Source organism: Geotrypetes seraphini, chromosome 2, assembly GCF_902459505.1.
Source record: "Geotrypetes seraphini chromosome 2, aGeoSer1.1, whole genome shotgun sequence".
Taxonomy (NCBI): Eukaryota; Metazoa; Chordata; class Amphibia; order Gymnophiona; family Dermophiidae; genus Geotrypetes; species Geotrypetes seraphini.
The window spans coordinates 448,939,430-448,959,695 of NC_047085.1; the positions used below are offsets into that span (position 1 = coordinate 448,939,430).

General features: G+C 40.6%; 1 protein-coding gene across 7 annotated transcripts in view; it reads left to right on the forward strand.

The window, feature by feature from the left end:
• Positions 1–20,266, forward strand: part of CCDC7 (coiled-coil domain containing 7) — a 730,660-nt gene that overhangs the window by 99,405 nt on the left and 610,989 nt on the right. For 6 of the 7 annotated variants that reach the window (XR_004538163.1, XM_033931492.1, XM_033931495.1 and 3 more), the window contains one exon: positions 12,558–12,718. Coding sequence is in view for 5 of the 7 variants with exons in the window: in XM_033931492.1 (XP_033787383.1) it covers positions 12,558–12,718 (161 nt within the window). In the remaining 2 variants the exon portion in view is untranslated. Of the gene's footprint in view, positions 1–12,557; positions 12,719–20,266 lie in introns of those variants that run through there. The other variant, XM_033931497.1, reaches the window with a different exon arrangement.

Consider the following 20,266-nt stretch of genomic DNA (forward strand, 5'->3'; position numbering starts at 1 on the left):
TAGAAGAGCTAAATGTTTTAATAGAGACTTATTCTTCACCCCTTAAGTGAAAGACAAAGATGATGATACGGTCACCTGTATCCTACAATATTCTCCTAAGATGACAGCTGTTACCAGGATCCTTAGGAAGCATTTGGGAAGTTATGAAACTCAATCTGACATTCAAAGATGCTCATTTTCGAAGAGCATATTCAAGACAAAAAACTTTAAAGAACTGCTAAGTCCATCTGACATCAGCAGAGACACAGCTGGACAAAAGCAGGGGCGGTCATTACAAGTGTGGTAACTGTCTTACATGTGACATCACTGGCAGTTTTACCCATCTGCGCCCCAGCCAAACATTTGCAACAAGATTCATCACCACTTGCACCACTTCCTTTGTAGTATACATGTTTATCTGCCTGTGCCCTAGGATCTATATTGGGCAGACTACAAGATCATTTAGAGTGCCTTTCTCACAATAGGGTAAAAGCCTATTGTCACTCATTGTCTTGAATATGACCATCAGTTTACAGATTTACGTTGTCTTATTATTGACCATATTTCCAACAATAATAGATCTAACAGAACACGCAGCCTTTTACAATTGGAGCAATTTTGGATACATTCTCTCAACAGCAAAGAACCTGAAGGTTTAAATCAAAAATTGGAGCGGAGCCAATGCTTCTGAATCTTCACCCATATTTGTACATTTTTTTCAGATTTTAAATGTCACACATTTTTGGCATCCGTGCCGGGTGATCCCCGCCTTGTTGCCGTGGCGGTGTCATGAGGTCACTTCCGATTTGCGTCCCAGCATCTGATAGTTTAAATCCCATCCAACATTGTGAATCAAACTCCATCTTTTTGTGCAGGGAGACATGACTGCGTGTCCCATTTTGAAAGGTGTGCCACATTTGTATGTCTTAAATTAAGTGGCGATAATAAGGTTGAAGTTGAAAGTTTTATCTTCACATTTTCATTTTGATTTTTAGCTCATGTTCGGAGGTCACATCAGGCAGCTCTTTGTGAAATGCTGGCCATCGTTGATGTTCCAAACGAGCTTCACAAAAGTTTAAAACAGATAAGTTTGAGTCACCTTTGAAATTATTTTTCACCACTGAACTATACATTTGCATTGCATGGCACAGAGCCCTACGAGGCCCCCGGGAGGTTTTTTGCCTATGAGGTTCTCCGCCTGAACACCTTAAGCCAGCAGTTCCCAACCCTGTCCTGGAAGTCCACCAGGCCAATCGGGTTTTCAGGATAGCCCTAATCAATATGGATGGAGCAGATTTGCATGCCTGTCACTTCTCTCATGCATATTCATTAGGGCTAGCCTAAAAATCCGATTGGTCTGGTGGTCCTCCAGGACAGGGTTGGGAACCACTACCTTAAGCCACGGCAGTAGTGGTGGGAGGGCTCCTGTCTGAGGCTTTTTTCTCCCGTTGGTGGCACAATTGGCTTGTGCTGTAGCTTTGTTACTTTGTTGCATGATCCATGTGAATGTGTCATTGTGTGGCTTCAGAAAAGCACAGTTACTTACTGTAACAGGTGTTATCCGGAGACAGCAGGCAGATATTATCACATGTGGGTGATGTCATCCCCGAACCCTGGCACAGTCAGTCAAAAAGTGTACTGTACTTTGTGTGTGCTGGTGCCTCCCCACCCGTCAGATTTCAGTTTATTGCAGAGCTGAGAAGCTGTTTCTTAAAGTTTCTGTAAACGCGTCAAACTATATATATATTTTTAAGCTGTTTCTTAAAGTTTCTGTAAATATGTCAAACTTTATAGTTTTTTTGTGCCCAGGAATTCAAAAAAGCGTGGGACAAACACAGAGGATCTCTAATTAGAAAATGAATGGTCTAAAACAAACTTAAGGCCGGTACTGGGCCGTATATGGTGATTTGATTTGGAATGAGCAGGGGAGGACTTTGACAGGATGGTTAGGGTAGGCTGGAGTGGGTTTCAATAGCAAATCCAGCAGTGGGAACCTAAAGACGGTACCGAGTGGACTTCTAAGGTCTATTGCCCAGAAATATTAAAGAGAAAACAATTTAAATATGAATGTATGATGAGTGTGACTGTTGGGCAGACTGGATGGACCATTCAGGTTTTTATATGCTGTCATTTACTAAGACATTTACAATTTCATCTGGTATTCCTTTCTGTACTCCTCTTGCATTTTTTTTTTTTTTGTATTTCATGAAAGCCAACTCTCTTGCCTTTATTTTCTCTGTCACTTGTTTGGAAAACCATATTGGTCTAATGCTTTTGTTTATTTTCTTCACATAAAGGTCAGTAGTCATTTTATTGCTCCTTTCAGCTTGGACCACTGTTTTTCCACTTCTCTAATATCCTCCCATCCCTATCCTTCCTAATAAGATTATGCACCGGTATGTTTGTATCCTATTCATGGGAATCACTAAACCATGTCTCTGTGATAGCAACAATATCTAAATTTGCCTCTAACATCAGGGCCTGCAGATCATTTTTATTTTTTAATTATTTTGTTTATACAACTTTTTCCTACTCAAACAAGTAAAACTGCTTGAATACAGATCAGAAATAAAACATATCACTCTGGGTCAGAAAATGCCTGCCCTTTGATAGAAATGAAAGTATAATAAATTATTAATTATTTAGTCCACAATAATAATATGATCCAAGCACAGGTAATGAGAAAAAAATAAAAGTAAAGAATTACATTTAAATCCTGGAGACAGGTTAGGAGAATAAAACCCTGAAAGCCAGTTCGTTAGACTATGGGTTACACAATTGAACCAATAATTACTCCCCCCCCCCCCTTCTTTAGCCTCAATAAATTGCAGCAATTGTTTCGGTTCAAAAAATAGATAATTTTTTTCCATCCAATGTAACGCCAAATTTAGCAGGAAATTTCAAAACAAAAGACTCCCCTATAGCTAAGACCCTTGGCCTATAAACCAAGAAGTCTTTTCTATTCTTCTGTGTCACTTGAGAAATATCAGGAAATATGCAAATTGTTGAACCAAAAAAAGTATTATTCATATGTCTAAAGTAGGTCCAAATAATTAGTCTCTACCAAACTCCAGTGCAAATGTCACAATGAGTGTAGTTCTCTCAGTTACCACTTCTAGTGAATTTTCCAAAAATTTGTTAAATTCACATCCACTTTTTCAGTATCTCGCTTCTTTCCCAAGGAAATATATTGAGCTCTAGTTATTGGTGGCAAAGATTCCATTGGTATTAACAAAATCTCTTTCAAATATCTCAGGACTATTTCTACGCCAGGAATTAATGGAGACTTAGGAAAATTCAACAACCTCAAATTTTTCTTCCTCTTCTTATTTTCCATATACAGTACTCTAGTTTTCTTTGAGTAATAGATCTTTCTTTAACGATCTCCGATTCCAATATTTTAATTCCATTAATCTGGTCTTCATGGCTCTTTTAACATTTCCCCATAAACATTAACCTGGGAGTTGATAGATACACAATCAGAATGTACCATAGAAACTGCTTTTTTGAGGTTGGAGTCCATGGTTACAATGGCTTTCCACGATTCATCCATATTAACTTCTGCAGGTTTAATTAACTCTTTAAAATGATCACTTTTAGTCCCAGAAGGTCAGTTCATACCACAGTCCAAGTTGGGTGCCATTGACTGGGCTACAGGGGGAGCTACCTTCACTATCGACTCACCTCCCACTGCTCCACCAGGGCTACCCAGTTGTACCTCTCTTCAGGTCAACTGGATTACCTCCTCCTCCACAAAACTCTGTCTCCCGGGCTGAAGGAGGTGCCTGCCCCTGATTCGGGCTAAGGGAAGCCCGATTGAAACTAAGGTTTGCCATAGAATTCGGCACCCCTCCCGAAGTCATGGGTGTCTCCTTTTGATGACTCATCGTGTGAAGCTCCAACATCATCTGGACTAGGTTCTTAGATCTCCCAGCCCCTGAAGGACCTAAGCAGGAGACTTCCTTCCTCTTCCCCATTGCCAAGGGAGAAAAACAAATTGGCGAGAGAAAAACCCTGCTCCAGCTACAGACATGCGTCCATGAAACACCTGTTCACACTCGCCGGGTCAGAGAAATGCTGACGACCACAGCGCAGCAGGGAAAGGGGCCCAGAAAAAACACCAACCAGGAGCTCCGCTGGGGCCTGCAGATCATGAACTTTGTTGCTTAGAACGCAAGCATTTATGTTTATTGCTTTCCAGCTACCTTTCAGTGGCAATCTCACTTTTTGTGTAATTTTTTGGTTAGTCTTACTTCCTACCGCATTGTTAAGAAGTGGTCTGGCGGATGGTTACACTAAAACAGGGGTGTCAAAGTCCCTCCTTGAGGGCCGCAATCCAGTTGGGTTTTCAGGATATCCCCAATGAATATGCATGAGATCTATTTGAATGCACTGCTTTCATTGTATACTAATAGATCTCATGCATATTCATTGGGGAAATCCTGAAAACCCAACTGGATTGTGGCCCTCGAGGAGGGACTTTGACACCCCTGCTCTAGAACTTGGTTCTTCACAACTAAAAATCTCTTTTGCATATAGATGGTTGTGACATGACTTGAATAAGATAGTATGCCCATTTTCTAGGACACTCATGGTGTTTACACTGACAATTGATCTTCCCTTTCTGAGGAGGCAGATGTCACCTACTGTCATACATCCCAAGGTGAGTCAGTAGGCATATGGAGCGTCGGGTGAATCAGCATGTGACTCAAACACTAACCAGTTTTGACATATGTCTTCCCAACAAAAGCAGAATTTCAGCATTTGGGTCTAAAGGTTGCAGGTGTTTGTCTATGGCCTTAGATATTTAGCCACAGGTCTGTATCTGGATCCTGGCAGTAAATATATGGTACTCTGTGGTCTGTCTGAATATCACCAATATGTAGCAGCAAATACTTGGATAGATACCTAGCAAAGTTATGACAGCCTTTGGTGTATAAATTAACTGGATAGTTATCCAAATGCTGGCACTGAAGATCGGTTGGGCCCATGTAACTCTTGACTCTACTTTGATTTTTTTTCCTCAGATCCACCTCCCTTCCCACCAATCCGGTCACTCCTGCATATGCTCGGAGGCCCTCCAGACACGGCCCTGAACTTGAAAACCCAGACATATCTGGGTAAATCTGGACATCTGGTAACCCTATCCTTGCCCAAGATTTGACCTTCTTCTTGAATCCCCTCATGTGCTATTATCCTTTACCCATAGGCTTCCCTGAACTTGTAACATACATAGTAACATAGTAGATGACGGCAGATAAAGACCCGAATGGTCCATCCAGTCTGCCCAACCTGATTCAATTTAAATTTTTAAATTTTTTCTTCTTAGCTATTTCTGGGCAAGAATCCAAAGCTTTACCCTGTACTGTGCTTGGGTTCCAACTGCCGAAATCTCTGTTAAGATTTACTCCAGCCCATCTACACCCTCCCAGCCATTGAAGCCCTCCCCAGCCCATCTTCCACCAAACGGCCATATACAGACACAGACTGTACAAGTCTGCCCAGTAACTGGCCTAGTTCAATCTTTAATATTATTTTCTGATTCTAAATCTTCTGTGTTCATCCCACGCTTCTTTGAACTCAGTCACAGTTTTACTCTCCACCACCTCTCTCGGGAGCGCATTCCAGGCATCCACCACCCTCTCCGTAAAGTAGAATTTCCTAACATTGCCCCTGAATCTACCACCTCTCAACCTCAAATTATGTCCTCTGGTTTTACCATTTTCCTTTCTCTGGAAAAGATTTTGTTCTACGTTAATACCCTTTAAGTATTTGAACGTCTGAATCATATCTCCCCTGTCTCTCCTTTCCTCTAGGGTATACATATTCGCACATGCACTCTCCCTAGCAAATAACACACTAGTCATCCCCTTGAACTTCATTTACCAAAAATATCCAAACTCCTAAATAAGCATCTCCCTTAGGTATCCTTTTAATCTTCTCCTAAATAAGCATCTCCCTTAGGTATCCGCTTAACTGATTCCTTCAAAGTTAGTTATCTTTCTTCAGTTGCCTATATTGTTTTCCCCACTGAACCTTGTAACTACTTGAACCCTGTCAAGTTATTCTATCGATAAATCCAGATATCTTATACTTGTATTTCTATACCACAACATGTAATTTACTTAAATCGTTGTAATGTAATTCTCTCGGTAATGTCCTGATCTCTTTTAACTGTAATCCGCTTAGAACCGCAAGGCATAGGCAGAATAGAAATCACAAATGTAATGTAATGTAATATTCAGGGCTTCCAGTCTCTCCTCATACGTCTTCTGGCGCAAGCCTCCTATCATTTTCGTCGCCCTCCTCTGGACCGCCTCAAGTCTTCTTACGTCCTTCGCCAGATACGGTCTCCAAAATTGAACACAATACTCCAAGTGGGGCCTTACCAATGACCTGTACAGGGGCATCAACACCTTCTTCCTTCTACTGACTACGCCTCTCTTTGTACAGCCCAGCATCCTTCTGGCAGCAGCCACTGCCTTGTCACACTGTTTTTTCACCTTTAGATCTTCAGACACTATCACCCCAAGGTCCCTCTCCCTGTCCGTGCATATCAGCTTCTCTCCTCCCAACATATACAGTTCCTTCCTATTACTAATCCCCAAATGCATTTACTCTGCATTTCTTTGCATTGAATTTTAGTTGCCAGGCATTAGACCATTCCTCTAACTTTTGCAGATCCTTTTTCATCTTTTTCACTCCCTCTTCGGTGTCTACTCTGTTACAAATCTTGGTATCCTCTGCAAAAAGGCACACTTTTCCTTCTATCCCTTCAGCAATGTCACTCACAAACATATTGAACATGATTGGCCCCAGCACTGATCCCTGAGGGACTCCACTACTCACCTTTCCTTCCTTCGAGCGACTTCCATTAACCACCACCCTCTGGCGTCTGTCCGACAGCCAGTTTCTGACCCAGTTCACCACTTTGGGTCCTAACTTCAGCCCTTCAAGTTTGTTCAACAGCCTCCTATGAGGAACTGTATCAAAGGCTTTGCTGAAATCCAAGTAAATTACATCTAGCATATGTCCTCGATCCAGCTCTCTGGTCACCCAATCAAAAAATTCAATCAGGTTCGTTTGGCTCGATTTACCTTTTGTAAAGCCATTTTGCCTCGGATCCTATTACCCATTAGATTCAAGGAAGTACACTATCCTTTCTTTCAGCAAAACTTCCATTATTTTTCCAACAACTGAAGTGAGGCTCACCGGCCTGTAGTTTCCTGCTTCATCCCTGTGACCACTTTTATGAATAGGGACCACATCCGCTCTCCTCCAATCCCCAGGAATCACTTCGGTCTCCAGAGATTTGTTGAACAAGTCTTTAATAGGACTCGCCAGAACCTCTCTGAGCTCCCTTAGTATCCTGGGATGGATCCCGTCTGGTCCCAACGCTTTGTCCACCTTCAGTTTTTCAAGTTGCTCATAAACACCCTCCTCCGTGAACGGCGCAGAATCTACTCCATTTTCTTGTGTAACTTTGCTAGACAATCTCGGTCCTTCTCCAGGATTTTCTTCTCTAAACACAGAACAGAAGTATTTGTTTAGCACATTCGCTTTCTCCGCATCACTTTCCACATATTGGTTCCCAGCATCTTTTAGCCTAGCAATTCCATTTTTTATCTTCCTCCTTTCACTAATATATCTGAAAAAATTTTTGTCTCCCTTTTTTACATTTTTAGCCATTTGTTCTTCCGCCTGTGCTTTCGCCAGATGTATCTCTCTCTTGGCTACTTTCAATTTCACCCTTCTGCTCTCCTCTTCTTGGTTTTTTTATATTTCACGAACGCCAACTCTTTCGCCTTTATTTTCTCAGCCACTAGGTTGGAGAACTATATCGGCTTCCTTTTTCTCTTGTTTTTATTGATTTTCTTCACATAAAGGTCCATAGCCATTTTTATTGCCCTTTTCAGCTTAGACCACTGTCTTTCCGCTTCTCTTATGTCCTCCCATCCTAACAGCTCTTTCTTCAGGTACTCTCCAATAGCATTAAAGTCCGTACATTTGAAATCTAGGACTTTAAGTATCGTGCGGCCGCTCTCCACTTTAGCCGTTATATCAAACCAAACCGTTTGATGATTGCTACTTCCCAGGCGAGCACCCACTCGAACATTAGAGATACTCTCTCCATTTGTGAGGACCAGATCCAATATCGCTTTTTCCCTTGTGGGTTCCGTCACCATTTGTCTGAGCAGAGCCTCTTGAAAGGCATCCACAATCTCCCTACTTCTTTCCGATTCTGCAGACGGAACATTCCAGTCTGCATCCGGCAGGTTGAAATCTCCCAACAGCAGAACCTCCTCTTTCCTTCCAAACCTTTGGATATCCACAATCAGATCCTTATCAATTTGCTGCGATTGAGTCGGTGGTCTGTAGACTACACCCACATAGATAGAAGTTCCATTTTCTCTTTTCAGAGCAATCCATATCGCTTCTTCCTCTCCCCAGGTCCCTTGCATTTCGGTCGCTTGGATATTGATCTTTACATAGAGAGCTACTCCTCCACCTTTTTGACCATCTCTGTCCTTCCTAAAAAGATTATATCCCAGTATGTTTGCATCTCATCCATGTGATTCACTGAACCATGTCTCTGTGATAGCGACAATATCTAGATCTGCCTCTAACATCAGGGCTTGCAGATCATGAACTTTGTTGCTTAGACTGCGAGCATTTGTGGTCATCGCTTTCCAGCTATTTTTCAGCGATAATCTCCTTTTTCATATGGATTTTTGTTTCGTTTCACTTTCCGTTGCAATACTAAGAAATGAGTTGCTGATATTGCTTATGTTGCAGCCTTTACTACTATCACATCTTTTCTTTTGCCGGGGGTGGTCTCTATAATTGTCCTTCGTACATACACCACCCCCACCTTCTAGTTTAAATGCCTAGAAAAATATTGTCTAAATTTCTCTGCAAGGTTTCTTTTTCCTGCTGTAGTAATATGTAGCCCATCAGTGCAATATAGCTTCTTGCACTTCCATGTATTTCCCCATCCTCCTATGTACCTGAAGCCTTCTTGATGACACCAGGCTCTGAGCCATCTATTAAAGTCCTCTGTGTTTTTCACTCTTTGCTCTCCTTTTCTCTATGCAGGCAGTATTTCAGAAAAAGCTAAAGTCTTTACAAAAGGTTTCACGCCCTCACCAAGCTCCCGAAAAGCTTTCTGTGCTGCAAGTGTGGAGTTGTTGGCCAGGTCATTTGTTCCCAGATGGATGACAACATCAGTGTTAAAATCCTTAGTTTCTTCCTTAATTATAGTCTGTATTTGCCTGGAACTCCTGGTAGCTGAGGATCCTGGAAAACATTTCACTATTTTGGTCTCCTCGCCTTGTGTTCCAAGGTTAATGCCTCTGATGATGGAATCCCCCAACAGTAATAGTTTTCTGTTTTTGGCCTTTTTATTTGTGCTTAGGGTGTGCTTGCTCTTCATTGGCTCCAGTCCCACCTCACTTCTGTTTTCTTGAGTATCGCAGTGCACTAGTGGAGCGAAGGAATTCTGTAGAGGTAATATTTGTGAAGGTGGATGTTTCTGTGTTACATGTCGCAGTCTTCCTGAGCCTACTGTGACCCATTTATTCCTGGGCTGTTTTATTCTTTGAGGTAGAGGTGGTAAGTTGGTATGATTTTGTGGAGTGATGAAAGCTGCTTTAATTGTATTCAATTCCTGTTTAAGTTTGCAGAGCTCCTCCTTAATACTAGCAAGTTGAAGACAGATGGGGCAAGCCTTAAGCCTCCAAATAGTATGTCTTGAAATTAAAGCGCCACAGTGATTGCATAGAATAAAGGTCATCTTGATTGGTTGTGAAGTGAATTGATTTGAGTAGTCCTGATTATTTGGGTCTCTATATATGGTGGGACTATAAGTCTTACCCTTATTCTTATGAAGAGGAAGAGGAAATAAGATTTAACAGAGGAAAGAGAAGGGTTTATTTTTTTGTGCTTTTTTGTTTTTTTTTTTAAGTAAGAAACAGGGAGGAGAAGAGAAATTAAGCAGATATAATGCTGAAAACCAGTGAAAAGAGCAGAATATGAAATGTTGAGCAACTTATCTTATTGAAGTTCACAGAACAGCCTTGTTCACAGCAATGTCCCAAAGATAATGCAATTAACCTTAGAAGTAAAACTGAGCCCCTCCCTTCTCCACCTAATCAGACACAATGGCTAAAAACTAGTGAGTCAGAAATATAGGCTCTATACCACCTAAAACACAGTATTTTAAACAGAAATGCAGGTTCTATAACAAATCAGTGGCTACCCTAAAACACAGGATTTATAACAGGATTTTCCCTACTTTAGTCACCCTGAGCCACAGGCACCATGATTTAATTAGAGTTAACAAAGTCTTACCCTTATTCCTATGAAGAGGAAGAGGAAATAAGATTTAACAGAGGAAAGACAAGGGTTTATTTATTTGTGCTTTTTTCTTACAATCCCTAGTGGTTTAGAGGTATAGTTGGTGCAGGAGCAATCCAAAGTTACTTTTGGCCATTCCAGCTCTCTTCCAAAATGACTGCCATGACCTGGGCATTGCTCCTGACTATGCCACTATGAAATGTAAGGTAGCCCTGGGAGGAAGGGTGGAAGGCTACTTGCATTCTATTTTTTTTGTACCAAGATTGCAAGTAATGCAGTTATGATCTTGCATAATATGGGGTTTCTTCAAAAAGTTTTTGTACATGCATATTTTCGCGGGAAATAGTTGAGGGCATGTCGAATATCATGTGACTAAGTCAGGTATCAGGTTGATTATGTGGAAAGCTAATTTGCTTTTGAGATATTTAATAAATAGTGTTTAAAAACTAAAAGTACAGAAACTTTTAAAAGATCTCTTGTAGTTTATATGGAAAAAAGAGTGCTCCATATAAATGCTTTTGTTACAGAATTTTGCAGGAATTTAAGTCTGTAAATTTGGGATAAGTTCCTTAAAAATTGGCTTCTCTGGTATTATGATTTCAGCTATTATTTCGAGTGAGGCACAGACAACCAGTATACAAATTTACCTTATTGTTTGCTCCATAAGACATACCTGACCATAAGACGCACCCACCTGTAGAGGAGGAAAAACCAAGGAAAAAAAAAATCTGAACCAAATGGTGTGCCCTATACTCTGTCCCCCCTCTGGTGGTCTAGTGATAGGCCCGGACAGGGTACAGGGCACGTCTAATGGTAGAAACGTGTAGTGGCAGTCAGCCAGCCCCCCAGCTTCCCCCTGTACCTTTTTTAAATCATCCCCCAGTATTTTTAAATCAATCATCCCCCCCCAGTACTTTTAGATCATCCCCCAGTACTTTTAGATCATCCCCCCCAGTACTTTTACATCATCCCCCTCAGTACTTTTAGATCTTCCCCCCAGTAGATCATCCCCCCAGTACTTTTAGATAATTCCTCCTGGTATTTTTAGATCATCCCCCCATACCTGGTGGTCCAGCGTGTATCCCTCCTTCGCTAGCGGCGCACAGGTCAGGAGCGCGGATGTCAGGAGCAAGCTTTCCGCACTCCCGCTTGGGCTTGCACCGATATCTGAATGGTTGGGGTCAGTTCTCGTGGGACTTGCAAGAACTGACAAAGCCATTTAGAAAACAGCGCAGGCCCAAGCAGGAGCATGGAAAGCTTGCTCCTGACGTCCGCGCTTCTGACCTGTGCGCCACTAGCGAGGGAGGGATACATGCTGGACCACCAGGGATTGCGACGATTACGACAGAGGAGGAGGAGGCAGCAGCAGAGGGCGAGTAGCTGTTTTAAAAGGTGCGACTATGGTGGCAGCAGCGACAACAGGGGGCGGATAGGTGGGTGGGTGTTTTAAAAGGTATGGCGGCGGGGTGTTTAAAATGGTGCGGTGGGGGGGTGTCAAATTTGTACCTTTGCTCCATAAGACGCACCGAGATTTCCACCCACTTTTGGGTGGAAAAAAATGCGTCTTATGGAGGTTCAGCTTTCAATAGCTGAGGTCCATATATTTGGAGGCTCTTTTGCTTGAAGATAAAATATGGTCCTTCATTATTTTAATGATTATATTCTGGCTTGGATACTGTGGATTTGGCAGGGGGATGCAGACTGCTCACTCACAAAACCAAACTTGAGTTATCAGTTTCAGCCAAAACCAGATGATGAGTTTCAGCTGTAGTTTTTGTTTCAACCAAAAGCTTTCAGACAGTTCCAGTTTCAGCCAAAATTGAAAAAAGCAATTTTGGTCAGCCACTACTTGATACTTATTCAAGTACTTTCTTGCCTTTTATATTACAACTTAATGACATCTATTGAAGATTCAGTGGAGAACCTGGATATTCTCCCCCTAACATTTTCTTCCTTTCTTCACTTTCCTGCCTGATCCTAGCATTGGTTCCCTTTTCCATCTTGTTGGTGGAAGAATGACCATGAGGTGGTGCTTTCCAAGACTGTGTAGTGAACTCATCCTATTGCTTCTCAGCTGCAATTCTGCTGCACTAAGCATGCTACATAGCCTTGGCCATTTCCTCTTCTGTTGCACATGCACACCATGCTGGATATATACCTATGCCTGAACTTATTGTAAGTATAGATAAACACAGATTTCTTTCATTTTCATTATACTTTAGCCAGATGAAGAAGATGATCTTTCTCATCCTGAACGTCTTCCTGCACCTTGTACAGTAGAAGCTGAAGTCTTAAGGATGAAAGAAGGCCTCAAGAGACTGACACGTCTAAAGGATCGTTTCAGAGAGCTTCCAAAGTTAGTTCGTGCACCTATATTAAAAGGGTAAGTGAAAGGCACAAACACATAATAAAAATGAAATACAGAGGCATTAAATAGCTGGAGGAAGTTGGATGACTGAATGGACATTTTTTTTCTTGAGAAAGATTGCTAGGTCACAGAAAAGGTAAACATGTACGCTCTTAAGTATTGCTCTGCCAATATACTTCAGCAGCGCAGCCCCCCACACCAAGCCCGCTATTGCAGCCCAGATGAGGAGGCAAGGTTCCAAAACTTCATATGGGCGTTCTACTTCCTGGCACTCCAGTGATATAGAAACTGAAACGCTGTGTTATCAGGTAACCTGGAGCGAAGCGCGTGTGTATTCTGTTAAACAACCTAAAGGAAAGCACTGGATCCACAGATGAGGGGAGGGGCGCAGGAGGCGAAAGCACCAATCTGCGGAGAGGAGTTAAGCATGTCCCTCTACTGCAAACAGAGTATCTCCCTGAATCACAAAAGCAGCTCTGGATGTTAAATCCTCCCCTCACTTTGTTTTTTATTGCTGTTCCTTCACCCATAACCATGTCCTCCCTCAGAGAATAGCATGAGTGAACATTCCACAAAAGAATCCATTTACCTACTGCACATGGTATGGCCCGGAACAACTTCCTGTTAGTAGACGATACTATAATGACAAATAGGTGATTGACAGTCCTCTAATCCTGATGAAGCCAATCATGTATGCATTAAGATCGTTCAAAACCAGAACTGAGAAAACAAATTCTAAGGTAGAACTCTGAGTAAGTTCCTTTTTTTAAAAAAAAACTGTTTCTGAATGTTGTCACCTAAAATTAATAAATCAATTTTCCCTAACCCAAAAAAGATTGCTAAAACATTATAGTCATTAATCAAATCAAATAAAATATGATCTTTAAAGTTTTAAAAACAAACTACACATTTATTATGACATTCCATTCAGATTTTGATTTATATACTCCTGTAACTTCATTGGATCTTCATAATGTATAGTCTTGTTACAGTGAATGATCCGCATCACAGCTGGATAAAGTAATCCGTACATTGTTCCCATTTGCTTCAGCTGTGGGCAGAGTGGCAAAAATTGTTTTCTTACAGCTGCTGTGGCCTTTGCAAAATCCAGAAAGAAAAATACTTTTGAGTCCTGCCACTTTATGTTACTTTTTTCTTTAGCCACCTTCAAAATTTCTAGCTCCTGTGGAAATCTCAGCAGTTTAAATATTATTGGCCTGGGGCCAGTAGCAGTGCTATTCCTTTGTGCTGGAACTCTATGGGTTCTTTCAAATTCCAACGGCTGAGGGAATTTTAAAGAGAGCACTTTTGTTATAAATTCCTCTAGAAATTTTATAACATCCGGCCCCTCAGCACCCTCTTTAAGACCCAGGAGTTGTATGTTGTTTCTTCTTCCCTTATTATTCAAATCCTCCAATACCTTTATAAGACTTGTGATCAGACTGGCACTGGATCAGCTTAGTCTCACATTCAGACACTCGGTGTTCACAGCTATCCAGTCTGGTATTGAAAATCCGTACTTGTTTGGTCAGGTTTATCATTTCTTCCTGAACCGAAGCCAATTTAACTGAGTTGTCTTGTAACAGCTCTTGTACATTTATCATCCGCACCATCAGCTGCTCAAGCATTTCCATGGAGTCTTTCGGTAGTGGCACTTTAGATGGAGTGATAGGATCAGGCTTAGATCTTTTACTTGATCCTGCTGCAAAGGAAGCCTCTAACTGAATTTGTTTCCCTGTTGCCATTCTGAATAATTGTTATCTTCTGGGAGGAGAATAAGTATTTCAAATGCTGATAAATAAGCTATATATGCTACCAGGGGAGGAGCTCAGTAATCACACAGCCATCTTAGCTGTAGCCAAGTTCCGGAATCTCTGTTCAGTACTTTTTTAATGATACCGGCGTAACATAGTAACATAGTAGATGACGGCAGATAAAGACCCGAATGGTCCATCCAGTCTGCCCAACCTGATTCAATTTAAAATTTTTTTTTTTTTTTTTCTTCTTAGCTTTAGACCTGTCGGAGATCAGTGCATTAAAAACCAGCACTTCATTTTATACATCATGTGGGCATCAATCGGAGTTCTCATTTTAATATTGATGAGATCACTGTAATATATTTACATAGGAATATCAGAGGTTGCTACAAACCACGGAAAAGGCCGCAATTTGCTGTTTTGGGCATCGATAGATGCAGTACTTTGTTGCTAAACTGGTTAAAACTGGTTTAGTGACAATCATTGCAAAAGCACAGTGAGTTATGTGCATATGGGCCATTGTGCAGTAGGCTTTCAGATCTGAAAGCAAGTCCAGAAGCGTACAAGTTTCCTGTGGAGAAATACCTATATTCTATACAGATGTTTTCTCTGCTTCCTCCATTTGAAGGAATGTAAACAAAGTTGTCAGAATAAAGGTCAATAAAAACAGATTATTAAAAATTATTTGTTTTATACTATGGCTTCTTGAGATGTAATTTTCCCTGTCAATATAGACAATGAAAAGATTGAATCAACATTTATTATTTACATTTATAAACTTGCATAGCTAACAGATTTTAGGCAATTTGTCAACTAATACATACAGGGCTAGATTCTGTAAACAGTGCCTAAATCAGCAGCCACTTACAAAAATAGCGTTGGCCACGTGTCGATCATGCTTGAAAGCCATTTAAAGAACTGAAACTAATGGCTCCTACCACTGGCCTACATTGTAGACGCCTAAGTTCTTTTGAGAATCCCATCTAATGTCACTTAAGGTCATCTTCACCTCCTAACCACACCTATTTTGACCTTAGGCCCCCCTTAGACACCAAGTTAGAGATGATTACGACGTCGACCTTCATAGGAGTATACCAGTGCGTACTTTAAAAAAAGTTTTAAATTGTTTTTTTTAATGATCTGGGCAATTACTGTGCCGATTAAGTGGAATCTCGGAGAGAAGGCCTTGAGCAAGCGCAGATGCTCAAGGCCTAGTCGGGGGAGAGGCACAATCTTCGGGCACTGGCACCTCTTGTGGGCTGGTGATGTGTGACGGTGCCACATTCGGGGTAAGCATTCAGTTTGGGTGGGCGGGGGATGCCGGTTTGCGCAGTGGGGGCGAGCATTCGCAAGGGGGGGCAATGCTGGTTTGCGGAGGGGGGTGGCGTTTGCGGGCGGGGGCGATGCCGGTTAGCGAGCGGGGGGAATCGCAAATCGAGTCAATTTTCGGTTTGCGAGTCACGATTTGTGAGAATGTTTTGCTCGTCTTGCAAAACACTCGCAAACCGCAGCACTCGTAAACTGAGGTTTGATTGTACTGTTCTTTGTGTCTCATGAATGCAACATCCTGCTCTAAGAAGCAGACCTTAAATCTACTTGCAACACCATTAACACATGATCCATCTAGCCCAGTATCCTGTTTCAAACCGTGTCCAATCCAGGTGACATGTGACTGGCAGAAACCCAAATAGTAACAACATTCTATGCTCCCAATCCCAGGGCAAGCAGTGGCTTTCCTCATATCTGTCTCAGTAGCAAACTATGGACTTTTCCTTCAGGAACTTGTCTAAACCTTTTTTAAACCCAGCTACATTAATTGCTGTTACCATATTCTCTGGTAATGAGTTCCAGAGCTTAACTTTTTGTAGAGTAAAAAAATAATTCCTCTTAGTTTGTTTTAAAGGTATTTCCATGTAACTTCATTGAGTGTCCCCTAGTCTTTGTAGTTTTTGAAATAGTAAAGAATGATTTCTCTTTTGCCTGTTATACATCACTCAGGCTTTTGTAGACCTCGGTCATATCCTCCCTCAGCTGTCTCTTTTCCAGGATGAAGAGCCCTAACCTCTTTCACTTTTCCTCATATGAGAGGAGTTCCAGGCCCTTTATCATTTTGGTTGCTCTTCTTTGAACTTTTTCTAATTCCACTGTATCTTTTTGTAATACAGTGACCAGAATTGAACATAGTAGTTAAGGTGAGGTCACACCATTGAGCGATACAGAAGCTTGGTCTTATTTACCATCCCTTTCCTAATAATTTTTAGCATCCATTTTGCATTTTTGGCCATCGCCACACAATGGGCCAAAGATTTCAGCATGCTGTCTACTGTGGCACCTAGATCTTTTTCTTGGGGTCCTAAGGTGGACCCTAGAATCTGGTAACTGATTTGGATTATTCCTCCCATTGTACATCATTTTCATTTGTTCATATTAAATTTCATCTGCCATTTTGATGCCTAGTCTTCAAATTTCCTAATGACTTTCTTCAATTTTTAGTCTAAATGTGTTTTAACAGAAAAGACAACTTTTTTTTTTTAGCAAGTCCAAATGAAAAGATAACTAAGACATCGCTTCACCTTAATGGGCATGATTATCCAATTTTAAAATCTATAAAAATATTAGGAGTCACTTTAGACTCCCATCTTACTATGGTAGAACATACGAATTTGGTGGTGAAAAAGTGCTTTTTTGCGCTATGGAAATTAAAGACCATCAAAAAATATTTTGACCATTTATCTTTTAGATTATTGGTGCAGGCATTGGTATTATCTATATTGAACTACTGTATTATTGTTTACTTGGGCGCACCAAAGAAAGTTGTGAGAAAGTTGAGAATAGTGCAGCTGTTCGCCTGATATTTGGGCTAAATAAAAGCGATCATATCAGCCCTTATTATCGATTATTACACTGGTTGCCAGTGGAAGCACGAGTAGTGTTTAAATTTGCATGTCTTTGTTTTAAGTTGGTTTGGGGATTGGCCCCTACCTACCTGTTATCTCATTTCGTGCTATATAACCCTGAGGGTAACCAGGAATTGTAACTTATTTGCATACCCGAAGATTTTAGGCTGTAAAGTTAGGTCTTTTTTGGACAGGATGCTTGCATTTCAAGCAAGTAAACAATCCTGGTTGGGTAACTATATTAGCGGAGCCATGTTATTTTACGGCGCCTTCCAAAAAGAAATTAAGACAGTATTATTTGATAAATTTATTTCTTAGTTCGATGTTTTTATTCTCAACATGATAATTTTACTGCATTAATTTAAATTTTTAATGTCTTTTTAGTTAATATGCTGTATTCTCTTTTTAATATTTTGTACTTCGCTGACTGTCCAGTTTTTCTCTCTTGTGAAAACCGCCTAGAATTCTTTTGATTATGGCGGTATACAAAAATAAGTTATGTTATGTTATGAATAGTTTTGTAACAGAACCAAAAGAAGGGAGGTCCAACCTTGTCTGCAGTAAAAAAACCCAGCCAGGAACAAACAAACCAAAACTGCAGATATGTACAACGATGTAGGTGAATTTTATTGTGACAAGCAAACTATATATTAAAACCTTTTTACCAAACGGGGGACCCAACACGGTCCTTGTTTCGGACAACCTTCATCAGGGGTCCATGGTAGATAAAGGAAAAATCATATGTCACAACAAATATTGAAAAAGATAATATAAAACTAAACAGATGATGTGTCACGCCGAGAGTCTCTGCAAATAGTAAAAATCCTCCACTTGTCACTCCAATTTCCAGATCATTTATAAGTATGTTTATCCCAGGACAAGCAGGCAGCCTATTCTCACTTATGGGTGACGTCATCGACGGAGCCCAGAGGCGGAAGCCTTGCAAGCAGACTTGCTTGTAGAAACTAGAAGTTTCGAGTCAGCCGCACTGCGCATGTGCGAGTGCCTTCCCGCCCAGCATAGGGCGCGTCTCCTCAGTTCTCAGTTTTCCGCGGAGCCGAGAAGTCCATCTTTGACTCTCTGCATTTAACTTTGTTACTTCATGCCTTCTTCGTGAATCGCTGTATTCTTTTATTTCTTTCATTCTAGTTTTTTTTTTTTGTTTTTTTTTTAGTTCAATATTTTTTATTGAGTTTTTTGAAAAAATATAAGAAACAGTTCAAGTACAAGATATCAAAAAATAAAACAAAACATTTAGTATAACAAATATTCAGTTACAGTGTGTAATGTAGAATTGAATCGTTTTAAAAGATCCAAAGTACTAGGACTGTTCATGAAAAAATAATAAAAGAAAAGATAAGAGGAAAGAGAAATTGAAGGAAGAAAGAAAAAGAATAAAATGAGGAAAAAGATGAAGGTAAAGAAAAAGAAGAGGAAGAAGAAGAAGAAGGAGACAGGAGTGTCTATGAAATAGATTGAACATATGAGTCCAGGAATTTCCAGGGTGATTTACATTGTATCAAACTTTTGGAAAGTCAAATTATATTTTTCTTTTCATAAGCATATGATTCAAATTTATGATACATGCTCAAAGAATTCCACCAAAAGGTGTAGTTTAGTAATGAAGAGGACTTCCAATTTTTCAAGATGTGCATAAGGGCAGTCACAAACATTGCATCAATGAGTTTAGGAGGACAGTTTGACTGTGTAAAACAAGGATGTTGAGATCGGAGAATTATAATGTCAAAGGAAATTTCTTCTGAACAATTGGTAATAGACTTTATGGTGTCCCAAATGCACGTCCAAAAGGAACGAACTTGAGCACAGTGGAAAAGCATGTGATCAAGAGTCCCAGCTTCTTTCGTACAATTCCAACATATAGAGTCTTGTTTTAGGTTAGCTTTCCACATCCGAAAGGGTGTCCATACCGCATTCCACATAATGAAGAACATTGATTGTGAGACTCTGGATGATAAAAGAGGTCGGTTTGTTGAGGACCAAAAGAGTTCCCAGTCAACATCAGAAAGTGAGGTTGTCAGCATAGATTCCCAATGTTTCATGGAATGAGAGGAAAATGTAAAAGAGTGATCTCTTAGAATATTATAAAAGAGAGATATTGCTTTACCTTTTGATATAGCCAATGTGGACCAGTGATACAAAGTGTGAATGGATGTCATATAATCAAAGCGTATAGACATAGAAGATAACATCTCAGTAAGAGAAAGCCACTGTGAGTAAGCAGAAGGAGACAACGAGTAAGTAGAGCAAATTGTGACAAAGGGAACAAACAAAGTGAGAGTGGTTATCTGATGGAGAAACCACAAACCAGCCCGCTGCCACCTTTTCCATGAAAGAGATTTACTATTGATTTGGATTTTGGGGTTATTCCAAATGGACAAGAGTGGACTGTCTTTAATTGAAATCTCTGCGATTGCATCTAGTATATGAAGGGCATGCTGCGTTGCACTCAATAAGGAATATTTTCTCAAAAGTTTGGGCACTGGCACCGTCAACAAGCATGAAACATGTAGTGGTGCACATAAAAACCGTTCCAGGTCAAACCAGGTTGGTGAGTCTTGGGTATTAGGGTTAGTAATCCAATAGGCTCCATATTTGGCCAATGATGAGATATAATAAAAATGAAAATCTGGTACATTCAAACCCCCATTAATTTTAGAGGCTTTCAGCTTGTCGAGAGCAATATGAGGTTTTTTGTTATTCCACACAAAGTCAGATATTTTCTTATTCAACCAGTGAAAAAATTTCTTCTTGCATAAGGAGGGAAGCATTGAGAGGGTATACTGGAGTAAGGGTCATTTTGATGGAAGCTATTCTGTCCCACCATGAAAGGAAGAGTGGAGACCAACGAGACAGGGTGTTCAGAACTAAGCTTTTAATTTTAGATATGT